This window comes from Microtus oregoni, unplaced genomic scaffold (assembly GCF_018167655.1).
Source record: "Microtus oregoni isolate MIOR12 unplaced genomic scaffold, Mior012 000054F_ref0000373, whole genome shotgun sequence".
NCBI lineage: Eukaryota > Metazoa > Chordata > Mammalia > Rodentia > Cricetidae > Microtus > Microtus oregoni.
In genome coordinates this window covers 2,554,102-2,576,396 of record NW_024543830.1, presented here as the reverse complement: position 1 = coordinate 2,576,396, position 22,295 = coordinate 2,554,102, and the positions used below count along the sequence as shown (strand labels likewise).

The 22,295-nt window shown below is 40.9% G+C and overlaps 1 protein-coding gene across 4 annotated transcripts in view; it reads right to left on the bottom strand.

Annotated features, from left to right (window-relative positions):
• The window catches only part of LOC121437877 (aryl hydrocarbon receptor nuclear translocator), a 69,599-nt gene that overhangs the window by 29,945 nt on the left and 17,359 nt on the right, over positions 1-22,295 (bottom strand). For 2 of the 4 annotated variants that reach the window (XM_041637987.1, XM_041637989.1), the window contains exons 2-5: positions 20,826-20,937; positions 15,448-15,492; positions 12,833-12,877; positions 7,007-7,051 (exon numbers count right to left, since the gene is read on the bottom strand). In XM_041637987.1, coding sequence (XP_041493921.1) covers positions 7,007-7,051; positions 12,833-12,877; positions 15,448-15,492; positions 20,826-20,937 — 247 coding nt within the window. The remainder of the gene's footprint in view (positions 1-7,006; positions 7,052-12,832; positions 12,878-15,447; positions 15,493-20,825; positions 20,938-22,295) is intronic. The other 2 variants (XM_041637988.1, XM_041637990.1) reach the window with 2 other exon arrangements.

Sequence of the window (22,295 nt, the reverse complement as noted above, 5' to 3'; positions counted from 1 at the left end):
GATATAGTACTTAGGTTTTAATAAAGTTCAAGTCTCAGAAGTCAAGCAGGTCAACCTCATGCAGAGTAAGCATGAAACAAACCAAGGAAGTCTAGACAAAGAACAAGGATAAAATGCCTCTCCAGGAAACCACTTCCTCTAGATCACTATTTCTTCAGAGTAAAGAAATGTCTTAAAAATAATAGTTAAAGATGGGCATGGTGGCACACGCCTTTAATCCCAGAACTCAGGAGGCAGAGACAGGGAGATCTCTTGAGTTCAAGGCCCGAATGGTTTACAGAGTGAGTTCTAGGACAGCCAGACTTACACAGAGAAATGCTGTCTCAAACAACAAACAAACACTAGAAATAATAATTTTTTTAAATGTTGATTTCATTTACTTAAGTTCCTAAGGGAGCAAGTCTCAGCTTCACTGACTGCATGGTTACTAATTAAAACACCTGAAGGCTAGAAAATGACCGACTTTTGCTAATTGAAGTAGATCAATAGCTGATGAAAGAAGTAATAGTACAGAGGCCAGACATGAATAGCACATGCTTATAATTCCTGCACAAGAATTTTAAGTCTGAGGTATACAGTAAGCTATACAGTAAGAGCTATATAGTAAGATCTAGGGGAACTTAAACTACATAGTAATAGCCTGTTCTAAAAGAACCAAATGAGGCCAGGCATGGTGGCACACGCCTGTCTATAATCCCAGCAACTGAGAGGCTAAGACAAGAGAATCATCATGAACTTCAAAGTGAGTTTAAGACCAGTCTGGGCTACACAGCAATACTGGTCTCAAAACTACCCCTGCTCCCTGCCCCTTTTAAAGGAGGAGAAGAAAAAGCAGCAGCAACCACCACCTCAGATTGGGAATTTACTTCAGCTAGTCGAGTACTTGTTTGGCATACACAAAGCTCTGGGTTTGATCTCCAGCAGCTCATAAAACAGGTGTAATTGTATAAACCTATAATCCCAGCATTTGAGTGGATCAAAAGTTTAAATTCATTCTTGGCTACATATCAAGTCCATGGCCAGCTTGGAATACATAAAACTGTGCTAAAAAACAAAAAAAGAATTTCCTGTGTCTGTGGTTATGTCCCCCTTTTCATTTCTGATCTTATTAATTTGCATATTCTCTCTCTGCCGTTTGATTAATTTGGATAGGGGCTTATCAATCCTGTTGATTTTCTCCAGGAACCAGCTTTTTGTTTCATTGATTCTTTGGATTGTTTTCTGTGTTTCTATTTTGTTGATTTCAGCCCTCAGTTTGATTATTTCCAGTCTTCTACTCCTCCTAGGTGAGTCTGCTTTTTTTTTTTCTAGAGCTTTCAGGTGGGCTGTTAAGTCTCCAAAGTGTGCTTTCTCCATTTTCTTTAAGTGGGCACTTAGTGCTATGAACTGTCCTCTTAGGACTGCTTTCATAGTGTCCCATAGGTTTGAGTATGTTGTTTCTTTATTTTCATTGAATTCAAGGAAGACTTTAATTTCTTTCTTTATTTCTTCCTTGATCCAGGTATGGTTCAGTAGTTGACTGTTCAGTTTCCATGGGTTTGTAGGCTTTCTGGGAGTAGCATTGTTGTTGAATTCTAACTTTAATACATGGTGATCCGATAAGACACAGGTGGTTACTAATATTTTTTTGTAACTGTTGAAGTTTGCTTTGTTACCGAGTATGTGGTCAATTTTTGAGAAGGTTCCATGAGCTGCAGAGAAGAAGGTATCTTCTTTCCTATTTGGGTGGAATGTTCTATAGATGTCTGTTAAGTCCATTTGATTCATTACCTCCATTAATTCTCTTATTTCTCTGTTAGGTTTCTGTCTGATTGACCTGTCCATTGGTGAGAGAGGAGTGTTGAAGTCTCCTACTATTAGTGCGTGTGGTTTGATGACTGCCTTGAGTTTTAGTAATGTTTCTTTTATGTACGTGGGTGCTTTTATATTAGGGGCATAGATATTCAGGATTGAGACTTCATCCTGTTATGAGTATAAAATGTCCCTCTCCATCTCTTTTGATTGATTTTTGTTTGAAGTCGACTTTGTTAGAAATTAGTATGGTCACACCTGCTTGTTTCTTAGGTCCATTTGCTTGATAAGCCTTTTCCCAGCCCTTTACTCTGAGTAGATGCCTGTCTTTGCGGTTGAGGTGTGTTTCTTGTAAATAGCAGAATGTTGGATCCTGTTTTCGTATCCAATCTCTTAGCCTGTGCCTTTTTATAGGTGAGTTGAGTCCATTGATATTAAGTGATATTAATGACCAGTGGTTGTTAACTCCGGTCATTTTTTTGGTAGTAGAGTTTGTGTGTTTCCCTTCTTCGAGTTGTGCTGGTGAAGGGTCTCTATATGTCTGAGTTATTGTGGGCAGTGTTGGTAATGTTGGACTCCTTGGTTTGTGATTTTCCTTCTATTACTTCCTGTAAGGCTGGATTTGTGGCTACATATTGTTTAAATTTGTTTTTATCCTGGAAAATTTTGTTTTCTCCATTTATAGTGAACAAAAGCTTAGCTGGGTATAATAGTCTGGGCTTTGGTTTTTAGCCATAAATAAAGGACATTGAGTCTATAATTTGTGATCCTAAAGAAGCTAAATAAGAAGGTGAACCCAAAGAAAAACATATAGTTATCCTGGATATGGGAAGTAGACAAGATTGCCGGGCAAAAAATTGGATTGTGGGGGTGGGGTAGGATGGGGGTAAGGGGAGATGGGGAGAGAAAAGTGAGAAGGGGAGGATGGGAGACACTTGGGGAAATGGGATGGTTGGAATAAAGGAAGGGTGGATATGGGAGCAGGGAAGTATATATCTTTATTTATTTATTTATTTATTTATTTATTTATTTTTTGGTTTTTCGAGACAGGGTTTCTCTGTGATTTTAGAGCCTGTCCTGGAACTAGCTCTTGTAGACCAGGCTGGTCTCGAACTCACAGAGATCCACCTGCCTCTGCCTCCCGAGTGCTGGGATTAAAGGCGTGGGCTACCACCGCCCGGCGGAAGTATATATCTTAATTAAGGGAGCCAGGGAGCCATCTTAGGGTTGGCAAGAGACTGGAACCTAGAGGGGCTCCCAGGAGCCCAAGGCGATGTCCCCAGTTAGTTCCTTGGGCAGCTGAGGATAGGGAACCTGAAATGGCCCTATCCTATAGCCATATTGGTGAATATCTTGCATATCACCATAGAACCTTCATCTGGCGATGGATGGAGATAGAGACAGAGACCCACATTGGAGCACCGGAATGAGAGCTCCCAAAGTCCCAATGAGGAGCAGAAGGAGGGAGAACATGAGCAAGGAAGTCAGGACTGTGAGGGGTGCACCCACCCACTGAAACAGTGGGGCTGATCTATTGGGAGCTCACCAAGGCCAGCTGGACTGAGACTGAAAAAGCATGGGATAAAACCGGACTCTCTGAACATGGTGGACAATGAGGGCTGATGAGAAGCCAAGGACAATGGCACGGGGTTTTGATCCTACTTCATGTTCTGGCTTTGTGGGAGCCTAGCCAGTTTGGATGCTCACCTTCCTAGACCTGGATGGAGGGGGGAGGACCTTGGACTTTCCACAGGGCAGGGAACCCTGACTGTTCTTCGGACTGGAGAGGGAGGGGGAGAGGAGTGGGGGGAGAGGGAGAGGAGTGGGAGGAGGGGAAGGGAAATGGGAGGCTGGGAGGAGGCAGAAATTTTTTTTCAATAAAAAAATAAAATAAAAAATAAAAAGGAGATTCTGAAAAAAAAAGAAAGAAAGAAAAAGAAAAGACAGAAAGGAAGAGGGAGAGGGAAAGGGGAAAGAGAAGCCACATATGGTGGCATCCGTCTTTAATCCCAGTACTCAAGAGGTAGAGGCAGAAGGATCTCTGTGAGCTCCACGACAGCCAGGGCTACAAAGTGAGACCTGTCTCAAAAAGAAAAAAAGGAAGAAAAAAGAAAACATGATAGCATAAGTTCTCTTAGTATATGATGGAGCAAGGTCATTGGTTAAAAAAAATAAAGAAACTGCTTGGCTGGCCCTCATAGGTTAGAACATAGGTGGGTGGAGTAAGCAGAACAGAATGCTGGGAGGAAGAGGAAGTGAGCTCAGACTCGACAGCTCTCCTCTCGGGGGCAGACGCCTCAGAGAGACGCCATGCCCCGCTCACACGCGATGAAGCTCCGACCCAGGATGGACGTAGGCTAGACTCTTCCTGGTAAGACCGGTGCTCACAGATTATTAGAGATGGGTTAATCGGGATATCAGAATTAGCCAGTAAGGGCTAGAGTTAAAGGGCCAAGTAGTGTTTAAATGAATACAATTTGTGTGTTGTTATTTCGGGGCATAAGCTAGCCAGGCGGCTGGGGTGCTGGGGATGCAGCCCCGCCGCTCTTATTACTACAAGTATACTAAATGCTGCTTTGTTGTAAGTTTCTATGACATTAAAATGCAGAACTGAAAGATTCTGGAATTTTATTTGTTACGCTAATGCACAAAAGTCCTACCTTCGTATCTGGGTTTGGCAGTGCACTGAACTGAAGAGTACAAAGTTATCATGTGGGTCGGCAGACAGGGCAGAATGTATGCAGGGATTAGAAGTACAGTAGGGAGATGTAGAATTGAAAGCATGGAAAGAGAACTTGGATTTCACCAGGGTAACAGATTTTAACCGAGATAACAAAGATCTTCAAACTGAGGCAGAATTACAATGTGACTGTTAAGAGGAATAAGCTAAGAGTCAGTTGACAATCAGGAATTCCAGAAAGTTAAAAGGTTGTTCAGGGGCTTCCATGATAATGGAAGAGAAAACCTCAAAGAGAAAGCCGAACAGGCTGCGTTTTGGCTCCTGGCTGAACAACTTGGCTTTACCATCTTTATGTACTTCTTTACCACTTACGGATCTATTCTGTAGAGACGGGGAGAGAGGGGGAGAGAGATGGTGGGGGGAGAGAGAGAGACACACCAAACAACCCAAAAACCAAATCAAAACAACAACAAAAAAAACCCCCACACTAATCTAACACAAATGTACTTCTTATAAAATGAGATAAATGAAGTCAAAGGATTAAAGGCTTTCCCAGAGCTTTCCTCCTCCTCCGTGCAATGCTTTCTTCACAACTGTCATGTTGAGTCAGGTCTCTGAAGGGTAGAAGCATTAGCAGTAGTAGGCATGAGTTGAGATAGCCCTAGAATGAATCTGTGGCCCAGCTTGAAGAAGTAATATAGGGGGAAAATAGTAAAAATATTTGTATTAATAATCCAGTTACTAGTAAGGCATGCCAACTCAAAGAGCAGACCAGAAAGGTTTGGGTGTAAAGCAGTATTTCTCTATCATGATCAGTAGCCTAAAGAGAACTAACAGAGGGAGGGGCACAGTGTTCATCCATAGCACACAAAGCTAACTCCAACCCCTAGTACTCCCTTCAAAAGAAAATCTGACTGTAGAGATTATTTATCTGGACATGATGGCACATACCCAGAATCCTAGTAATTGGAAGGCAGAAGCAGGAGAACCATGAGTTTAAGGCCAGCATAGGTACACGAGACCCTGTCTTGAAAGAGGAAAGATGGGCTGATTGTAAAGTCTCTTTCCAAAACACTAAAAGGTCCCACTACATAGGTTCATATTTAGTTGCCTTGCTTGGGACATAGAAAAAAATCTACTCTCAAATTTAAAGTATCCATTTTCTTTGTACCTGACAAATTTGAGTGTGACGTCCAGAGAAGTAATGTGTGCACAAATGCACACTGCAGGAGTGTATGTGAGCACTTGTGTGCATGGATGTGGAAAAAGGCAAATCTCAGGAGTTACTTTTTTTTATTTTTGGTTTTCCAAGACAGGGTTTTTCTGTATATCTTGGCTGTTCTGGAACTCGCTTTGTAGAACAGGCTGGCCTCAAACTCACAGAGATTTGCCTACCTCTGCCTCCTGAGTGCTGGGAATAAAGGTGTGTGTCACCACACAGGTGTTAGTTCTTAAGACACCCGCCTCCCACCTTGTTTTCTAAGTCAGCATCTCTCAGTGGGACTTGGGTTTGACTACTAAGCTAGCATAGCTGCCTGGTGACTTGAGGGATTTGCTTGCTGCTGCTTCCCTTTTGTGCTAGAATCACACACATATGCAGAGTTATAAACCCACACCCTCCTTTTTAGTGGGTTCTGAGGACAAAACTCTGGTACTCATGCCTGCACAGCATGCTTTACAGACCAAGCAATCTCTCCATCTTTAAACAGTCATACTAAGGTAGCTAAAACTTTCCTCAGAAATGACAAGGATTCAATCAGTTCTGCTGACAGAGTAATCTAGTCTGGAAGTCTACATAGGGAAGTGCAAAGTAAGTGCTATGTCCTAAATATTGGGAATTAATGGCGATTAGAGGTATTCTAATAGAGTATTTTTCTGTTAAAGCACCAATACATTATTTCTTTATTTTTTAAAGATTTATTTATTAGGTATACAATATACATAATTGTACAATGTTTTGCCTGCATGTATACCTGAATGCCAGAAAAGGGCACCAGATCTCATTACAGATGGTTGTGAGGCATCATGTGGTTGCTGGGAACTGAACTCAGGACCTCTGGAAGAGCAGCCAGTGCTTGCTCTTAAACTTTGAGCCATCTCTCCAGCCCCCACTACATTATTTCTAAATCCTTTTCATTCTGTGAATTTAGTAATAGAGAAAATTAAAAATTAAAAATAACGAATACAGCAATTTCTAATCTTTGTTCTTTTTAGTTTGTTTGTTTTTATGTTTTTCAAGACAGGGTTACTCTGTCTTAGAACTCACTCTGTAGACCAGGCTGGTCTCAAACTCACAGAGATCCACCTGCCTCTGCTTCGTCACACCTGGGATTAAAAGAGTCTGCCACCACTGCCCGGCTTAACAACTTTCTGAAGGGGTAGCCGAAGTTCCTGTTACACCCAAACTTGTTAAAAATTGTGTCCTTTTTTTTTTTGCCACAGATAAGAGAAAATACAGAAAGGGGAAGAAATGATGGGTGAGACAAAGGTAAGAAGAACAGCAGCATCTGCTTCATGCTAACACACAGTTCCTACCTGGCCAGTCTCTCCTTATCCGCAGAGCTCTGCTCATCATCCGACCTAAAAACAGAATTGGTGAACTAAGCGAAAATTAAAATAAAAACGAAGAAATGAGAGAAGAGAGAAAGGGTGGATGAAAGGAGGAGAAAAATAACATGCAAATGGGAAAAAAGAAATCAAATGGATACAGAGAAAAGGAAGGAAAAGGAGATACAAGCAGGAACCTTGCTTATAATCTACAGAACCATTTTTTTTAAGTAACTTATAAGACAAAAGGCAAGGCCAATCAGGAACTTTCATGATCGCAACTCAGAAAAACATTTTGCCAGCCCATCTCTCTAGAGACCAAAGACAGAGTTTGAAGAGGAGCCAGTCAGGGAGCTCAGGATGATCATCCTTGTAAGCTGCTGCCAACCTGGGAAGAAAGTCATACCCACACAATATTCTACAGTGACTAAATCAAGCAGCTTCAAACAACTGACCAGAAATATAATTCCCTAACATAAACACGCACACATACACACACACAAAATGATGACCAGATTTGTTTTTCCCAGTGTAATGTTTAGTGAATCTGTGTGCGTGCATATGCATGTCAAGAGTATACGTAGATGTTAGAGGGCAATTTGTGGGTCTGTTCTCTCATCATGAGATTTGGGGGTTAGAACTTAGGTCCTCAGGCTTGGTGGTATGAGTTATATGCTGAGCCATCTAGCTGGACGATGACCAGATGTTACTCATGAATTTATATCCTTAAACCAAGAGCATATCTTCTTGCATCATTTTCTCTATCACTGACATACTCCTAAGCTAATCGATTCTGGTTTGGTCACCTTAGCACTTTTTCTGTAGTTTAATCAATATCAATTCCTTCTCCCTTGGAGAAAGACAGAAGTTATCACTAAATTCTTCCAAAAAACCAAGATATTGTTAAGACTGGGTGGCAGGTGGCAGAGAGTAGGTGTGGTGGTACATGTCTTTAATTTCAGCACTAGAGGATCTCAAGGCCAGCCTGGTCTACATAGTGAGTTCCAGAACAACCAGGGCTATGTACAAAGATCATCTCAAAATCTTCACCCCCAAAAAAAGAGGTGTGCGGTAGCAACTGAAAAACAAGGTATTAGCTAATTTACTCAATCAGTACTTATTACTTTAAGAGAGATAAGCCTCAAATAAGTTTTCTAAGTAAACTCTATTCAAAATGACAACAATGGGGCTGGAGAGACAGCCAGTAGTTAAGAGCACCAGCTGCAGAGACATGCATGCAGGCAAGAGATATACAGATAAAATAAGTGAATTTAAAGAAAAAAAATTTAAGATGACAGGGAGTATGTATCTCAATGTTAGAACACATATGAACATGAGAACTGAGCAACAGGCCAGAGATTATCTCACATAAACAAAGACAATAAAAGCAGTCATGCAAATAAAATAAGTTAAGACTCTGTTAGGATTGACACAGCAGGAGGCAGGGGCCTTATAGTCTCAGCTACTAGGGATAATGAAACAGGAGAACTGCTTGTGCCTAGGAATTTGCAAAAGAGCAAAAACTGAGTTTAATATTAATAACAATGAGCATGGAGGGCTAGAGAGATGGCTCAGTGGTTAAGAGCATTGCCTGCTCTTCCAAAGGTCCTGAGTTCAATTCCCAGCAACCACATGGTGGCTCACAACCATCTGTAAAGAGGTCTGGCGCCCTCTTCTGGCCTTCAGGCATACACACAGAATATTGTATACATAATAAATAAATATTTAAAAAAATATTAATAACAATGAGCTTTATTTTTATTATTATTATGTTTTAAGAATATATGGAGAAATTCTAATAAAATAGAAACGTAAAATCCTTGGAACCTTGGCACTGGGAAGGCAGAGATAGGAGGATCCCAGGAGCTTAACAGCAGCCTAGCCAATTTGGTGCATCCCAAGACAGAGAAATGAGACCCTGTCTGAGGGCAGGGGGCAGAAGGAGAGAAAGGTGGTGGCTCCTGATGAATGACACCTAAAGTTGTCCCTCTGGACTTTGTATGCACATATACTTACTCAAAAAATGGTCAGTAGAAAAAGAAGAGCTGACTTTAATGCCAGTACTTGGAAAACAGAGGCAAAATAACGCCTGAAGGTTCCAGAAAAGACAAGGATGGTGAAATCTTAGCTCAAAAAAAGAGACTAGAGATATTGCTCAGAGATTAAGAGCACACACTGTTCTGGAAGAGGATTTGGGTTTGGTTCCTAGCACTTAATGGTGAACAGCTCACAACTGCCTATAAATCAAACTCTGGGGAACCCTATGGCTTCCAAAGGCACATGTCCTCATATGCACAACATGCAGACAGACACAAACATATGCACACTCAACTATTGTTTAAAGACAGAATATTAATAGGCCATGTTTTAAAATGATTTAGAAGAGCCTCTGGTGGTGGTGGCACATGCCTTTAATCCCAGCACCCAGAAGGCAGAAGTAGGCGGATCTCTGAGTTCTGAGTTTGAGACCAGCCTCGTCTACAGAGAGAATTCCAGGGCTACACAGAGAAACCCTGTCTTGAAAAACCAACTTAAAAAAGAAAGAAATAAAATTTTAAAAAAATATATTTATTTATTTATTTATTATGTATAAAATATTTTGTCTACGTGTATGCCTGCAGGCCAGAAGAGGGCACCAGACCTCATTACAGATAGTTGTGAGCCACCATGTGGTTGCTGGGAACTGAACTCAGGACCTCTGGAAAAGCAGGCAATGCTCTTAACCTCTGAGCCATCTCTCCAGCCCCAAAAGAAATGAATTTTTGTTTTAAAAATCCTTTTAGTAGCCATATTTTGCATACTCCAGTTTTTCTGAACAGAACAGGAATAGGTAGATTAAAATACTCCAGGTTGTGTTTTTATTGATTCCTAGATTTTTCAATCAATCAATAGATTGTGAACCTATACTACATGCCTTAATGATCTGGAACTTGCTCTTTAGTCCAGGATAGCCTTAAATACATAAAGTATCTATTTTTATTTTTCTGTATGTTTTGCTTATTATGTATGCATGTGCACCACAAGCATTCAAGGCCCAGAAGAGGGCATGGGCATGCAAGTACAGAGAAGGGTATTGGATCCCCTGGAACTGGACTCATAGATGGTTGCAAACCATGTGAGTGCTGGGAATCGAATCCCTGTCATCTCCAGGACCCTAACACAGACTTCTGATAGTTTGCCTCTGCCTCTAGAGCACGGAGATTACAAGTGTCCAACCACATCCAGTTTTTGGTTTTTTTCGGAGTCGGGGCTTTCTGTGTATAACAGCCCTAGCTGTCCTGGAACTAGTTCTGTAGACCAGGCTGGCCTTGAAATCAGAGATCCACCTGTCTCTGCCTCCTGGGTACTGGGATTAAAGGCCTGTGTCACCAGTTTTATGGTTTGACTTTTTAATAGAATCTAGATCATTACCACAAAAATCAATAACTAACTTTTCACTTTGGAGACCATTTGTATCCTTAAGATTTCATTTATTTCAAGACATTTTTAATAAACTCTTCACCTAGTGCCAAGGCCACTTCTCTGTGCCCAAGGACTAATGATTTCATAGCTGCCCTAATAGTTCAGCAGCTTCTGTCTACCTCCCTCCTTTCTGCCTACCTACCTGTTTTCTTCAACCAGCCCTATACACTGCCAACACTGTTTCTAAGAGTTTTAAATTAATCTGCTTCTCAGTTCTCTAGATCAGTAGCCTCAAAGTGGACCCCAGACAGGCAGGGTCAACAATGAATAAATACTATTAATAAGGATTCACAGAAGTGCGGGTAGGGTGGCTCAGTGGATTAAAGGCAAGAATCCACCCCCAGAAGTTGTGCTCTAAGTTCCACGTGTAGAATGCAGCTCTTTCTCTCTTTCTCTGTCAATTAATCAATCAATGAATGTAATAAAATCTTAAATCAATATTCACTGGGCTAGAGAAACAGTTCAGTGGTGAAGTGTGCTTGCTGCTCTTCCAGCCTCTCTTGACACCCAACACTCACATGTGTATTCCCATACACAGACACATATAAGCATAATTAAAAATAAATCATTTTTTAAAGTACTCAAATAAATATAACATTTAAAAATAAAATTACTTATCCCAGTGGTTACAGCTGGGATGTATGTGGTGCATGGGAAGGTAGGACAGCCTCAGGTGTTGGTCTATGCCTGGTCTGAGATAGGATGACTCTATTGTTCACTCTGCACACATCAAGTTAGCTGATTCATGGGCTTTTGGCTATTCTCCCGTCTTGTTCTGTCTCTCCAAAGGATGCACTAGGATTATCGACTCTTGGGATATTGTATCAAGATTTTATGTGAGTTCTGGGTATAAGTACTTTAGACCCTGAGCCATCTCCTCATCCAAAAATTTAGTATTTTCTAAATTCTTATTTATTATCATTATGTGCATCTATATGATGTACATGTGTATAAGTACAGGCACCTGAGTGACACAGTGTGTGTGGAAGGGGGTAACTTTCGGGAATAAGTCCTTCCTTTCACAGTTGGACTTAGGGATTGAGCTTAAATTATTTATTTATTAATTTTCAGTGATTAGTAGAAGACCTATTTATGCAAGAATAAAAGTCATCTTTGCCAAACTTAATATGAGAAGTTAAATGTTCGTCCAATTTTCCTTCCTGGCTAAGTCTTTCCTTTCTGTCCCTGTTTTGAAACATAATATCAGAAGCTGAGGGGCCCAAATCCTCAAGTTAGTTCCTAGGAGTGTTATAAAATTATGATGACATTTGCTGAACTTGCTTAGGTCCAGTGAGTCAAGATAAAATTTTTGATGTGTGTTTGGCATTTGGAGTCACTGTACTGAAGAAGATGCTCCTGTTTAGGAAGGGGTGTTTCGTGCTTGACCTGTACCTTTCTGATCTCCTGGGACATGTCACACTGCTGGGTCAAGGGTACTGGGGAGAATGGCCAGGGGCACAGGCTTATACTTGGAACCTGACATCATGGCTCCCCAAGTATTTATTTATGTGTATATGTGCGCATTTGCATGTTTGTATGATCGTGTGCATTTGTAAGTCCCCAGAAGCCAAGAGGATGTCATGTTCACTGGAGCTAGAGTTACAGGTGGTTAAGAGCCACCATGTTCATGCTGGAAACAGAATTCAGATCCTCTGCAAATGCAGCAGGCATTCTCACCCACAGAGCCATGTCTCCAGCCCCATAACCTCCTTTTGAAGAGTAACTCATAGCAAGAATTTTCAAAAAGTAAAACCAGTATTTGGGTTGATAAATATTATTCTTTAATAAAAAGTAAAATAAGTATATTTCATAATCTTCTAACACTTATTTAAACCATTTTAAGTTTATTATCTAGAAAAAATAATTTAAATGAGTAAAAATCATTTTCTTTAAAAATTCTTCCATTATCTGTACCAATTAATAATAAGTATATCCAGCCATGTGGTGGTGATGCACACTTTTAATCCCAGCACTTGGGAGGCAGAGGCAGGATGGATCTCTGAGCTCGAGGCCAGCCTGGTCTACAGAGTGAGTTCTAGGACAGCAGAGCTACACAGAGAAACACTGTCTCAAAAATGAACAAACCAACCAACACAAGAAGTTCATAATTTGTGTTCCCATAGATACAGTAAACATAATATTGTAACTTGTATACATGAGAAAAGCACTATAAAAATACATCACTAGTTTCAAGTCAGGTGATCTGAACACACATAAATTATAGGCTGTTTCAAAACTATTCAGAAAAGGAAAGACACTAAACAGAGAAATCCACTCTCACCTAGATAAAGTTTAAATCCAATATTTAGATGGCTTGATCCCATAACCAGGACAAAAATTCTAGTACATTACCTGGCAAAACGCTCTTTGTCATTACACATCTGTTCATCATCACATCTGAAAAGAGAGGGGGCAGGGAAAAGATTAATTCAAACCACTGCACTTATCAATTCTACTCTGAAATAAAAACTAGAAAGAAGTAAAAATAGTCAACAGGGAAAGGGCCAATGAACAAGCATCACAAAGCAACAGATACCAGCAGCAATTGACAGAATTTTAAACCCAACGATTATCACCTGCCATGGTTCTCAGTTATCAGACACACAAAAAGATGATGTGACAAGAATATTTTCAATTGCTATGTTGATTGGGTTTTGTCACACAAACTTAGATATATCTGAGAAAGGGAATCTCAGATGAGACAATGTCTCCAATCAAATGGCCTGTGAGCAAGCCTGTAGGGTATTTTTCTTAGTAATTGATGAGGGCCCATCAATTGGCAGTTGGCAGTGCCTCCTCTGGGTAGGTAGTCCTGGGAGCATCTGATGGGGAGGCAAAGGGACGCTGGCACAAAGAGTTGAAATCTCACATCTTGTTCCACAAACAAGAGGCAAAGAGAGTACACTAGGGATGGTCTAGTCTTTCGAAACCTTAGAGAATGCCCCATTGACACACACCTCATCTAACAAGGCCACACCCAACACTTCCCAAACAGGTCCACCAATTGGGGACCCATGTATTCAAACATACAAGCCTATGGGGAACTTTCTGCATACACTCTTAGGCTCCAAATTTGAGGCTGGCCTGGATCCTGCCACCTGATCCCAACACACATACACACACTTAAATACACAAAATTTCCAATTCCTGTTACCTAAAAGAGGAGTCAACAGGTACTGGAGTGTGACAAAGTAGAACATTATCAAATTATACTTTCCAACATCCACATCCTTTTGTAGCCCTCTTCAACAGTGATGTAGGGCATGCATACACAAGCTGCTCTGGCCGGGCGGTGGTGGCGCACACCTTTAATCCCAGCACTTAGGGAGGCAAAGGCAGGCGGATCTCTGTGAGTTCAAGGCCAGCCTGGTCTACAAGAGCTAGCTCCAGGACAGGCTCCAAAGCTACAGAGAAACCCTGTCTTGAAAAAACAAAACAAGCTACTCTGGCCAACATTAGTACAAGTCACAGAAGCAGAGGTTTATTAAGCACACGAAGACTTGCCCTTTGTATTACAGTCATCACCACACACTGCCCTGTTTCAAGATGAGGAAATGGGGGTGGGAGGAGGTAGGAACAGGAAGTTGGGGGAAGAATGGAGAAAGAGAGAATGGAAAAGAGGTGCAACTATGCTGGTTGAGTATAACTTTCAACAGACCAGATGACTGAGCACAGTCTTACCATGAATCCAAGCAAGAGTCAATCAACCCACTGACTCTTTTCCAACATACAATTCTCCATTTGTGTGTATGTGCACATATGCGTGTATATGGGCAAAGGTCTGGATGGGCGTACATGAAGAGGCCCAAAGTTGATGTGGGGAATGATCCTTCATCTCTCTTCTATCTTATGAGATGAGGGAGTATCATTTCCTCACAAGCAAGGCTCATGGAAGTGAAGGAAATAAAATAGTAAATTCAGCACTCATATGTGTAGGTGCATATATGTATAGAGAAGCCCAAGGTCAATGTCAGGAATCCTTCTCTATCCCTCTCCCACCTTATTCAGTGAGACAGGATTTCTCAAATTCAGAGCATGCAGGTAACTACTCTCCATGCTAGCTTGCTCTAGGGGTCTCCTATCTCCACCTTCCAAGGCTAGAATTATAAGCATGGTACCATGCCCACCTGACATTTATGTGGGTTCTGGGGATCTGAACTATTATCCTTAGATTTGCAAAGTCAAACCCTTAACCACTGAGCTATCTTCCAAGCCTGCTATTCTTTTTAAGTCATGAATCAACACACGACTTGGTTTATAGATGGTCTTCTAAATTTTCTGTGCCCTCTTCTCTGATGTGCTATCTCAAAAAATAATAGAATCCCTAAAATTGTCCTATGATATAAGAAAATGTACAGTTTTAGGATAAAGCATATTCTCTTTTGTTTGTTTGTTTTTCAAGACAGGGTTTCTCTGTAGCTTTGGAGCCTGTCCTGGAACTAGCCCTTGTAGACCAGACTGGACTCAAACTCACAGAGATCCGCCTGCCTCTGCCTCCCGAGTGCTGGGATTAAAGGCGTGCGCCATCACCTCCCGGCTATAAAGAATATTCTCTAGGCCAGGCTATAAAGAATATTCTCTAGGCCAATAAACAAAAACATTATAAGTCAAAAGTATAAAGATACTTAAATAACATTTTTGGTACTAAGGACTGACCCAAAGCCTTGATGTGAGGCAAGCACTCTTGCGAGCTACATTCCCAGTCCACTGATTTTAAATAATTTTATGACCTTTACTTATTTATTGTCAGGGTGAAAGGTACTTGTCCCACACGCAGTATGTAGAGATCAGAGGACAATTTGCAACAGTCAGTTTTGCCCTTTGGTAATGTGAGTTCTGGGAAATCAAACTTAGACCATCAGGCTTGGTAGAAATACCATTACCCACTGATCCAGCCCTCCAGCCCTCCAGCCCATTCATCAGAGGGCACATTATCAGAAGCATTTAAAAAAAATCGAAACTCTTACCTCAAAAATTTACTGTTCCCTTCTCCGTCATCATCAAAATCCAACCTAGGGAAAGACAATGAAAAGTATTCTGAGTCTATTGATAATACAGAATCTTAAGAAAGTACAATATATTAATACAAGATGCCTATGTGCTCACCTAAATAGAAGGAAAAGAAGTGGGAAGAAGCAAAACAAATCTAAAATACATGTTTTTCATAGTGTCATAACAAAACAGCCATGGTGGCACATGCCTACAACCCATCAACCAGAACCAGAGAGAAGACTGAAAGGCCACCCTCGGATACATAGGGAGTTCTAGGCTAGCCCTGGCTACACAATTAGAAACTGTTTCAAAAAGCCAAAGGAAGGAAGAGGGGAAAAGCAGCAGCAGCACAACTGACACCTCCAGCAGGGTTTTGTATACACGAGGCAAGTACTGTAACCAGGAAGAGACCCAAGAGAAGTATAAATAGTTCCCATGATCTTAAGAACATGTATGAAGTTTCCTTTATAGCATAAAACTAGGCATGGTGGCACACACATGTAATCTTGTCACATGGGAGGTGGGAACAGGATGATTAGGAGCTCAAGCTCAACCCTGGTTATATTGTTGAGTTCAAGGTTAGCCTGGGCTGCATGAGACCCTGCCTGGGGGAAAAAAAAGTCCTAAAATCCTAAGATCTCATTTTTATGGTCTAATCTAAGCTCTGTCATCAGTTTTCTGAAACATCTTTCAAAGCAATGATATTACATAAAGGAAAGAAGACATAACATACTGTTAGTCTAAAAGTGAAATATACACTATATTCAAGGCACTATGCTAAGTGGCCAGCCTTGGTGGCACATACCTTTAACTCAAAGTACTTGGCAAGTAGAAGCAAAAGAATGGTAAGTTCAAGGCCACCTTAAGCTACATAGACAGACACTGTCAGAGAGAGAAGAAGCAAAACAAATCTAAATTACATGTTTTTCATAGCGTTACAACTGGGCAAGCAAGATCACATGCACACAAGATATTTGGGACATGCGACAAAGATAAACTAGCCTTGGAGGCCCTTTCAGCCCAGACAACTACTAATGTAAGAGGGGCTAGAGAGACAGCTCTGCAGGTTAAGGCACTTGTCACCAAGCCTGAACTGGACCTCTGAAGAAATAACAACCACAAGTTCTTTTCTGACCTAAACACATACTGAGTAAGTAAGTAAGTAAATAAATAAATAAATAAATGTTAATATAGTTTTGGTGCCTGTCCTGGAACTCACTCTGTACACCAGGCTGGCCTCAAATTCACAGAGATCCGCCTGCCTCTGCCTCCCAAGGGCTGGAATTAAAGGTGTGCTGAAATAGGATCTTTCTACATTGCTCTGGCTGACCTGGAAATCACTATGTATACCAGGCTGGCCTCTCTCAAGTGCTGGGATCAAAGACATGTAGTGGCAATTGGTCGTACCTTTGGATCATCTAGCAGAGGCAAGAGGAGTATGAGTGGGAGGTCAGCTTGGGCAACAAGGTGAACTCCAGGCCAACACAGCTACACAGCAGGATTGCCGCACACTAGGTGTGGTGGTCACAGGTTTTTGTTTTCAAGCACTTGGGAAGTAGAACCAAGAGGAACAGGAGCCCAACTGGCGCCACAAGAAAGCTGTATCAAATAACCAAAACAGACTGTGCTACAAAATAAAAAAAGTAAACACTTTTTTAAATGTGTGTCTGATATTGAAGAGACCATCTCTTATGATTTCTAAAAAGATTTTATTCTATTATGTCTTTCGGGGACATGTGCACATGTGAAGGCATCAGACCCCCTGGACCTGGAGTCATAGATGGTTGTGACCCATCAAAAGGAGGTACTAGCAACTGAATTCAGGTGTTCTGTAAGAGCACTACGTACTCTTAACCACTGAGACATCTCACTGAAACGAAATATTTCATGTATTTTTCTGTAAGGATTGGTGATACAAAACTGTGGTCTTAGCATTCAGGGGATGATCATGAGTTCTAGATCATGATCATGGGGTATATAAGATCTTATTTCAAAAACAAAAACAAAAGCAGGTAACGGCTGTGGAAACTACCTCGTTAGTAGAGTACTGGTCCAAGAATTCACAAGGCTTTGTGTCTGAGCCCCAACACCACTCCCCACCACACACACACAAAAATTTTGTAGTAAAAAGTGGGTAAAACAGTATTCACTGTCCCAGGTGCTTCTAAAAGAACTTTGTTTCATTTACTTATTTATACATTTAGTATTTTTTTGTGTTTGAGAGTATGATGTATAGATGAGCACCACACTCATGTAGAAGTCAAGGGACAACTTGGTGGAGGTGATTTTCTCTTTCTTCTACCTTTACATGGGTTCTGGGGACCAAGCAAAGGTAACTGGCCTCAAAGACAAGCATCATCAACCACTGAGCGACCTCACTGGCCCGACAGCAGTAGGTCTGTCCTCACCATCATTTATGCCCGGGCAATGCCTAAGCAGGCATGGGCAGCCTGTGCATGGCAGTTCTCCAGCTGTTCCTATCCTGGCAGTCCTACATGCTTGTATTATTGTCACACCCAAGGTTCACTGTGGACCTTAGGTAGTTCTATCCTACATATCAGATATTCCCATTACAATTTAAAACAAGAGCAAAATTAGAATTATAAAGTAGCAACAAAATAATTTTATGGTTGGGAGTCACCACTATATGAGGAACTATATTAAAGGTCAAACATTAGGGAGGGTAAGAATCACTGCCCCAAAGCAACCTTCTTTCAAAACTGTTCTGAATCGTTTCCATCCAAAATTAGTTTTTATATGCTTTAAAAAAAAAGTAGCCGGGTAGTGGTAGCACATGCTTTAATCCCAGCGGGAGGCAGAGGCAGTGGGTCTCTGTGAGTTCAAGGCCAGCCTGGTTTACAAGACCTAGTTCTAGGAATAGGCTCCAAAGCTACAGAAAACCCTCTCTCGAAGAAACCAAAACAAACTTTTTCCTGTTGTGTATTTTTAGTTAATTTTCTTTGTCTTCAGTTTTGTTTTGAGACAGAGTATCACTATGTAACTCAGGATGGTCTCATATTCTCCATCCTCCTGAGTAGAGTACTAGGATTTCAGGTATGAGATACCACACCTCACTTATTTTTGCCAAATTCTATCTTGCATTCTATCTATCTATCTATCTATCTATCTATCTATCTATCTGCGATTCAGAGTTGCAATGAAGGCAGCTCAAGACAAGTATCTTGTAAATTTTTCCTCCTTAGAACAGTGGCTGAGTATGTTCGAGATGGCTTGTCTCGGGAAGATTCTAGTTGTCACACAAAGAGATAGGCTGCATATCGATGACATTAAGAAACATTTCCGGGGCTGGAGAGATGGCTCAGTGGTTAAGAGCATTGCCTGCTCTTCCAAAGGTCATGAGTTCAATTCCCAGCAACCACATGGTGGCTCACAACCATCTGTAATGAGATTTAGTGCCCTCTTCTGGCCTGTGGACACACACAGACAGAATATTGTATACATAATAAATAAATAAATAAATTTAAAAAAAAGAACATTTAAAAAAAAAAAAAAAGAAACATCTCCATCTACAGAAGAAAGTAAACTACAGGATACAGCAACAGCGCTCGAAATACCTTAACTATGTTATGAGAATGAATGATGGCAGATATCCAAAGATAGTCCTTCTTAGAGAGTGCACGGGATAAGGCGAAGAGGAAGCCCCCAAAATGCTGGATAGACAGCATAAAGGAAGACTGTGGAAGCTTGGATATGACAAGAACACACACATCTAGGACTGCCCGGGATAGGAACAACTGGAGAACCACCATAAACAGGTTGCCCATGCACACTTAAACATTTGAATTTAGTACTTAATAAATACTTTGCGAGCCGGGCGGTGGTGGCGCACGCCTTTAATCCCAGCACTCAGGAGGCAGAGGCAGGTGGATCTCTGTGAGTTCGAGACCAGCCTGGTCTACAAGAGCTAGTTCCAGGACAGGTTCCAAAACCACAGAGAAACCCTGTCTCGAAAAACCAAAATAAATAAATAAATAAATAAATAAATAAATAAATACTTTGCGGGGCTGGAGAGATGGCTCAGAGGTTAAGAGCACTGGCTGCTCTTCCAGAGGTTCTGAGTTCAATTCCCAGCAATCACTTGGTGGCTCACAACCATCTGTAATGAGATCTGGTGCCCTTTTCTGGCCTGCAGGTGTACATGCAGACAGAACACTGTACACATGGTTGGTAGGTAGGTAGGTAGGTAGGTAGGAAGGAAGGAAGGTAGGTAGTCTTTAAAATAAACAGATAAATAAATAAATACTTTGGGACCTTAAATGGACTGTGCTTTTCAAGCCAATAACTTAGAAAATGATTTAAGAATGCAAACACAAGAACTTAAAGAAAGTCAACAGTTTTCTTTTTTGGAGGGGTGTGGGACTGTTTAAGACAAGGTTTCTTTGTGTAACCTTAGCTGTTCTGGAACTCACAAAGATCCACCTGCCTCTGCCTCCCAAGTGCGGGGAGTAAAGGCACTACCGCCTAGCCTTCAGAGGGTTTTTTGTTTGTTTGGCTTGGAGTTTTGTTTTTGGTGTATGTGCGGGATTTTTTTTTTTTTGATATTTTGTTTGCTTGTTTCTTGCTTTTTTGTTTTAGCCTGCTTATCAATAAAGATACATTGAAAGAGAAGCTTTTAAAGTTCAGAAACCATAGGGCAGTGGTGGTATACATCTTTGATCTCAGTATTCTGGATGCAGAAGCAGGTGGATCTCTGAGTTCAAGGCCAGCCTGGTCTACAGAGTGAGTTCCAGGACAGCCAGGGCTACACAGAGAAACCTTGTCTAGAAAGACAAAACAAAACAAAAAGATACATCAACAGAAAAAATTTTTTAACCTGCTTAGAAATTTTCATGTGGGCCAGGTGGTGGTGGCATATGCTTTAAGCCCAGCATTTGGGAGGCAGAGTCAGGTGGATCTTCATGAGTTTGAGTCCAGCCTGGTCTACAAAGCAAGTTCCAAGACAGTTAGGACTATTACAAAGAGAAACCCTGTCTTGAAAAATAAAAATAAAAAATAAAAAGGAAAAAAGAAAGAAATTTTCTTGTGAGATATAGGAAAGTAGTGTAATAATTGGAGTCAATACTACATGTGAAACACTTGGTTCTCTGAATGAGGTAAGATGAGAGCAGCTATGCTATATTTCAACTCAAATTATATAGATTTTTTAAAAAGAAATTTACATAGGATAGCAAGCCTATATAAGGAAAAATCCGGGACTAAGACTTAGTTATGTGACAGCAGTGTAGTGAGGAACCAGTTAAAGTAAGCTCAGGAACAGACAAGTAGAAGCAGAGACTAAGTCAATCAAATTGATTTTCCAAGAGAGACACTGAGGACATACATTCAAACTTACCCTGATCGTCGCTTAATAGCCCTCTGTACAACAGCTCCTCCACCCTGAATCCCAGGTCCAGGGTTTCCAGAAGCAATGGTGGGACCCAGAGATGGTACATCTGATGTCATTTCTGTTAGGAAAGAAAATCATCATCAGTATCCTCAACAATCAATGTCATGACGCCGGCTAAAGACAGTACTCTCACCAGGGGTCAATACACAGTTCAACAGGTAAAGGTACTTGCTGCTAACTCCGATGACTTTAGTTCAATACTTAGCACCCACACAGTGGTGCAAAGAGAAAACTGACTCATAAAGTGGCCTCTGACCTCAACACATGCACTGTGATATCCCACAGTCATACACACAAATAAATATAACTTAAAAGTTTAAAAAAAAAAAAAGAAAGAAAGAAATGCTCAGGCCAGGCCTGGTGGGAAACATCTGTGATCCCAGTACTTGGAAGGCTAGAGAGAGGAAAATCAAGAATTCAAAGTCAGCCGGACAGTGGTAGCTCACGTCTTTTATCCCAGCACTGAAAAGACAGGCAGATCTCTGAGTTCGAGGCCAGCCTGGTCTACAGAGTGAGCTCCAGAACAGCCAGATCTGTTACACAGAGAACCAACCCTTGTCTCGAAAAACCAAAAAGAGTTCAAAGTCATCTTCCCATACAAAGCAAATTTGGGCCTAAGTTTTGCAAGCAAAAATAATAAAATTCTTTGATAAGTAACTAAAAAAACATTTGAAACAAACATTTAACAAAGACAGCCATTAGCAAATAAAGCCACAGGATATGAATAAACAAAAACTGGAAACTTTGGAATAAAAACTCTAAGTGGTCTAGGTATGGTGGTTCATCCCTATAATGCTTGCACTTGAAAGGAAGAGGCAAAGGACTGAATGCTGGAGGTCAACCTGTGCTATATATAGTTTGAGGCAGCATGGACTAACTTCACAGTAAGACAGTCACAACTGTGGACAAGAGGGGAGGAAGTAGGAAATGTATTATGTGTATAGATATATGCACAATTCAAATAAAAATGTCCTATGGTCTTAGCAATAGATAGTGGACATCAATGAAAATGAGTCAGAGCTATAGAAAACAAAACAAAACTATCTGAACTGAGAGAAAACAGGTTGAGGGCAAAAACAAACAGAAGAAAAACTTCCAGAACTTCAGATATCATAGGGCTATAGCAGAAAGAGCTAACATTTTATCATAGGAGTCATGAAAAGAGATGAAAAAGAAAACAAGGGTAAAAAAATTGTGGAAAATTCTTAATTTTGACAAGTGTAAACCTTCATAATAAAGAAGTTGCAAAAAGTCCAAAAAAAAAAGATTCAAAGAAACCCATTCTATCACACATCATAATTAAACTTGTGAAAAGTCAGAACAGGTTTGAGTCTAGAAAGATGGCTCGATGGGCAAGGCAGCAGCCTGCAAAGAGCCTGACCAGGAGGAACCTGATCACCTGAGCTGGATACACAG